The following is a 6,000-nucleotide window of genomic DNA, read 5'->3' as shown; positions in this document are numbered from 1 at the left end:
GCTCTGGGTCTTAGTTGTAACATGTGGGATCTAGTTCCCTGATCAGAGATCGAACCCAGGCCTCCTGCATTGGGAGCACAGTCTTAACTACTGGACCACCAGGAAAGTCCCTGAAGTAAGTTTTTATTTTACAAATGGGGCAAGAGTTTCTAAGACAAGTGACACATCTAACAGCCACAGCTTCCAATGAAGAGCAAATGACTAGCTTGTTTTTAAAATCTTTAGCATTTTAAGAAAAAAGACAAAATTCTTCAGTGTTTGAAAATGAAAGTCGTTCAGTTGTGTTGGACTCTGCCACCCCATGGTCTATACAGTCCTTGGAATTTTCCAGGCCAGAATACCGGAGAATACCAGAAAACTGGTAGCCATTCCCTTCTCCAGGGGATCTTTCCAACCCAGGGATGAAACCCAGGTCTCCCGCATTGCAAGCAGATTCTCCACCAGCTGAGCCACCAGAGAAGCCCTCAGTGTAAGAATTGTAGATTTTTTTCAGTGTTTTAAAAATTGTACAAATTTAGAGGGAAAATGTATTAATAAACCTATTCCAGAAATAATTTGGTAACTCAAAGTCACCTTCTCCTAGACATAGTTACTTTTAAGAGTTGAATGCATTAATTTTTTTTGCCGAACCACCAGACTTGTGGGATCTTTGTTTCCTCACCTAGCCCTCAGCAATGAAAGCACGGAGTCCTAACCACTGGACTGCCAGGGCATTCCTTCCACGTTTCTTCTACACATAGAATACTTTAGTAGTTATATCGGTGTGCAAACATGCCCAAATCAACCAATTCTTCAGAAAATTCTGAGTTAAATGTTTTTAAAAACTAATAGTTTTTGAAGGCGGCTAGAACCAGACCACCTGACTCTTGAGAAACCTATATGCAGGTCAGGAAGCAACAGTTAGAACTGGACATGGAACAACAGACTGGTTCCAAATAGGAAAAGGAGTACGTCAAGGCTGCATATTGTCACCCTGCTTATCTAACTTACATGCAGAGTACATCATGAGAAATGCTGGGCTGGAAGAAGCACAAGCTGGAATCAAGATTGCCGGGAGAAATATCAATAACCTCAGATATGCAGATGATATCACCCTTATGGCAGAAAGTGAAGAACTAAAAAGTCTCGATGAAAGTGAAAGAGGAGAGTGAAAAAGTTGGCTTAAAGCTCAACACTCAGAAAACTAAGATCATGGCATCCGGTCCCATCACTTTCTGGGACATAGATGGGGAAACAGTGAAACAGTGTCAGACTTTTATTTTTGGGGGCTCCAAGGTCACTGCAGATGGTGACTGCAGCCATGAAATTAAAAGACGCTTACTCCTTGGAAGGAAAGTTACGATCAACCTAGATAGCATATTCAAAAGCAGAGACATTACTTTGCCAACAAAGGTTCGTCTACTCAAGGCTATGGTTTTTCCTGTGGTCATGTATGGATGTGAGAGTTGGACTGTGAAGAAAGCTGAGCGCCGAAGGATTGATGCTTTTGAACTGTGGTGTTGGAGAAGACTCTTGAGAGTCCCTTGGACTGCAAGGAGATCCAACCAGTCCATTCTAAAGGAGATTAGTCCTGGGTGTTCATTGGAAGGACTGATGGTAAAGCTGAAACTCCAATACTTTGGCCACCTCATGCAAAGAGTTGACTCATTGGGAAAAGACCCTGATGCTGGGAGGGATTGGGGGCAGAAGGGGACGGCAGAGAATGAGATGGCTGGATGGCATCACTGAATCGATGGACATGAGTTTGGGTAAACTCCAGGAGTTGGTGATGGACAGGGAGGCCTGGCGTGCTGCGATTCATGGGGTCGCAGAGAGTCAGATATGACTAAGAACTGAGAATTAAGTTAGCCTGTTTAGAAAACTGGTGAAAAAGTTCAGCTTTGTGGAAAAGCCTGGACTAACAATGATTGGCAGTTAAATGTTTTCAAGCCATTAATTTGTTAAGATGTAATATGAGGAATAGGAGGTGATTCAGGGAAAATCTGGATTATGGATGGCCCTAAATATTACGACATTCGAACTCCGATCTGTAGTCAGTGGTAAACACTGTAACACAAAGTTCTATTATCTGTGACAATATCATTAGTGTATCTTTGTGAATTAAGGTAGAATTATAGCATCCTATTCACCATTATCATTAAATGTTTACAACCACTTAGTAGGTCCCAAGGATAGAAAGATGTCCTGTAACCAAGATCCACAATTACAGGGTGATTTTTAACTTCCTTTTTGAGATTCTGTATTACAATGTTTTAACAAACACACTAAAGGTTAGTGACTTAGTAATAAATGACTAAATTCCATAAAAATATTTTGATTCTTTTAATAATATTTCTGATGACAAAATATAGATATAGCATCTGGAAGGTACAGAAGTCTAAATTGGAACACTTGTTTGTCATCTGAACCCTCTGCTCTGTGAAAAAAGGAGTCTACCCATCGGGAACAAGACTGGAATGAGCCAATTCCTCCAGTTTCAAGCAACTTAATCCAATCATATGTGTCCCATTTTTTATTCTTATAAGAGAATAAAAGATAGTAACTACTTTAAACTTCTAAAGATCATGTACTCAAAGGACACTCAAAAGTCTCTTCCTTCCAATGGCGTTTGGGCACCAATTAGGCACCTATACCTTCGTTAGGGTCTGTCTGCCCCTCACTCCCTACCAAAAACAAGGTAACGCTAAAGTCTCAAACTAGACTCAAGTGTAAATAAAAACACTGTAATGATCCTGAGGACAGTCCATAATCACCTGAAAGACACTAAATCAAACATTATCCAGCTTTCTCCAATTTTTGTAGCATTACACAAATCTCCAATCTACACTTGGAACGCCAGATTTAAAAAATCTTGAGTCTACACACTTTATCTCATCTTTATTCAGCTTCGTTGCCAAAACACATGAATACATACTGAATACTCCTCAAATGAGACTTGTATTTCCAATAGCTTAAAAAAGTTTGGGTTAAGAGCTACGAGAAACATTACCTAAACTTGACAACTAACTTGCATCCAATCTTAATAGGTACAGGGAGACCCACTCAATCAATGCTTTCCCCACCCTTTTTGACTTTAATTCGCGGCACACACAAGAGGGAAAGTAAAAAAGAAGTTAGCGACACCATTAGAGACGACTTCAAAATTTGAACTTATGCAACACGAAAACGCAAAGCATCCGCAATGTCTCCCAGCAGAGTCCAAGACCACCGCCTCGTTGTCGAGTTTCGCCTGAGCTTCCGCTGAGGCAGGAGGTTCATCCTCCTACCAATGATGACACCCCGGCGACTGGAAAAGCAAAGACAGTCTTGGCAGCCAGTGACAAGGATACGGCAGCTCTCAAAAACCAGAACCTCCATCCAAGATCAAAGGCCTTAGCTGGCACCAAGAGCCCCCAGGGAACTGTGAGCCGTCGCATCCCGTCTCACCCCACCCTACCGACGGGGCAACACTCAGCAATTGCTAGGCAAAGCGCAACCGATCTCCAGAACGCGCTCCAGCAAGCCCACCGGGAGAGCCAAGGCCACCTCCAAGCCCCTGTGGGGAAAATGGCGCCTGTGAACTCTTCTCCCTCCCGGCTAGTCACAAGGACCAGCCTCCCTCCCTCGCTACAAAATGGCGCCTCCTGCTGGGGCCCCAGAATAGGTATAATTCACTTGTCAGAAAGGCGTTGTCGCGCTGGGATGAGCGGTTCTGTCAACCAGTCAGAAGCAGGAACTTTGGTTCCGCACTTTGGGTAAGCCACTCAGTCGCTGGCTGTAAGGCCAGGCGAGGCTGACGTCAGGTAAGGGGGCGTGGATAAGGCCGTCTTCTTTCGCGTCGCCTTAATTTGAGCCAATGGCAGGCAGGAAGCGTCTAGTGAGTGACGTAATGACAGCCCAATGGAGGCTGGGGGCGGGCCTCAGAGCTACTATGCGGGTTGCGGGGCCTGGGGGCCGGGCGGCTGTTTCCTGTCCTGGTGCATGGTGGTCGGACGAAGGAATTGTTGGAAAATTTTCTCGGAGGTTCGTATATAAATGTGTTTTTACCCAGTGTGCATTATTCTCCGCCCGGCCGCCGCCCTCAGCGCGGCGGCGCGGGCCCGCTTGGGCCCGGGCTCTGGCTCCGGCTGCTCAGCCTCCATCTCAGGCCTTGCCGATCCTACGGCCGGTCGCGGTAGTTGCGTCTGGGCAGAAGCGGAGTTTATTAATAACCCGCGGCCGCCACTCTGGGGCGGCGGAGCTTTTCTCTCTGAGGACGTAAACCACCCCCCCTCCCCCCAGGCTCGTCGGGTAGCGCCCCGCCTGTTCCCCTCAGGGGACCGCCGAGGGGAGGGAGTGAAAGAGGGGAGGGTGGAGCCCTCGGGAGCCTGGCGGCGCTTCTCGGCTTGACCTCCGCGCGGAGCGAGTCCCCAGGCGCCGCCGCGGCGAAGCTCCTCTGGCTGAGACGCTGGGCCCTGGTCTGCACCAGGCCCCGGCTGGGGCGCCGGCGGCAGAACTGGCCGAGGGCCCGATTGGGTTCCCGCCTGCAGATCGCCCCCAGTATTTCCTCCCGCTCCGACCATGCACACATTTCTTGTTTCCCTAACTTGGGAAAAAAAAAAAAATTGGGGTCGTTGAGCCTAATATCGAATATTGGAAATTACTGATTTTATCATTCTGTTTTCTCGATTTTGGTGAAAAGTGAACGAATCCTTCGTTGCTTTGTAACATTTATTGTGGAACGTCCATCAATATTCTCTCCCCTTTTGCTCTTTGTAACATTGTTTACTCATTAAAGAAGTTAAGTAAAAAGTGATAAAATGATTGCCAAACTGATGATAAGTTTAAGATCAGTTTAAGCTTTTGGAAGTGTGTCTGTAGTCAGCTGGTATAATCTAGTGGACATGTGAAAAACTGTAATTTCGAGGTTGTCGCCTTTGTCCTGAATCTTACTAGAAGCTGTAAGCGTCCAGTAGTTTTGCTGTAGTTAACAAAAATCTGTGCAATATTTAATATTTTCCCTTGCTGATGGCATAGTTCCAGTTCGTTATTACGTGTTTAGTAAGAGACTTAGGTAATGAAATCATCCAAAAGTTTCGGTAAGATAGTAACGAATTTTACCCAAGTGTATTTTGATTACTTTGGAAATTATTTAACGTACAAATACTTTGCCTATTTTTTCCATAGCCACCTTTTAGTTTTTAAAAGTAACAACTTTATTGATAGAATATACAGACCTTTACAATTCACCCCGTTAAAGAATGTAATTAGGTAGGTTTAATGTTTTCACGGAGTTGTGCAACCATTACTAAAATTTTAAAACAGGTTCATCACCCCCCAAGAAACTCGGTACCCACTAAGTTTCTCCCGATTTCCCCATAACACAGCTCCTTCACCAACCACTAATCTACAGGTTTGTCTGTTCCCAGTGTTTCATAAAAATGGAATCACACAGTATGTGGGCTCTAGTGACTGGCTTCTTTGACTTAGCATGTTTGCAAGATTCATTCATGTTAGAGCATGTATGAGTACTTCATTTCTTTTTATTGCCAAATATTTCATTGCATGCACATAATACCTTTTATTTGTCCGTTCATCTGTTCATGTGGACTTTCAGGTTGCTTCTATCTTGGCTATTATGCATAATGCTGCTATAAACAATCACATATATTTATTATTTATCTATTCATTTGGCTCCTCTGGGTCTTAGTTGTGGCATGTGGAATCTTTTAGTTACATCATGAATGTGTGGAATTGATTTCTCTGACCAGGGATCTAACTAGGGCCCCCATCATTGTGGGTGTGGAGTCTTAGCCAGTGGACCACCAGGAAGTCCCCTCTACTGTTAGTTTAGTTGTTATTAAATATTTATAATGTAGGTACAGTTTATGATTACACATGAGAACTTTCTGAGTCCTGATGTTCTTATCATTACTTAATTTTGAAGTTCATATATAGTTCTTGTTTTTATATATGTGTTATTTATTTGGCTGCCCTGGGCCTTCGTTTCAGCATGTGGGATCTAGTTTCCCCATCAGGAAT

At 44.2% G+C, this 6,000-nt stretch overlaps 1 protein-coding gene across 6 annotated transcripts in view; it reads left to right on the top strand.

Moving 5' to 3' along the window:
• The first annotated feature begins 3,932 nt into the window (after positions 1–3,932).
• Positions 3,933–6,000, top strand: part of ZNF143 (zinc finger protein 143) — a 67,058-nt gene continuing 64,990 nt past the window's right edge. For 4 of the 6 annotated variants that reach the window (XM_024975327.2, XM_024975326.2, XM_024975328.2 and 1 more), the window contains exon 1: positions 3,933–4,002. In XM_024975327.2, the coding sequence (XP_024831095.2) occupies positions 3,961–4,002 (42 nt within the window). In that variant the 5' untranslated portion in view covers positions 3,933–3,960. 6 annotated transcript variants of the gene reach the window in all.

This window comes from Bos taurus, chromosome 15, assembly GCF_002263795.3.
Source record: "Bos taurus isolate L1 Dominette 01449 registration number 42190680 breed Hereford chromosome 15, ARS-UCD2.0, whole genome shotgun sequence".
In the NCBI taxonomy this organism is placed as follows: domain Eukaryota; kingdom Metazoa; phylum Chordata; class Mammalia; order Artiodactyla; family Bovidae; genus Bos; species Bos taurus.
Note: the sequence above shows the minus strand (reverse complement) of the source record. Positions and strands in the feature narration are given on the sequence as shown.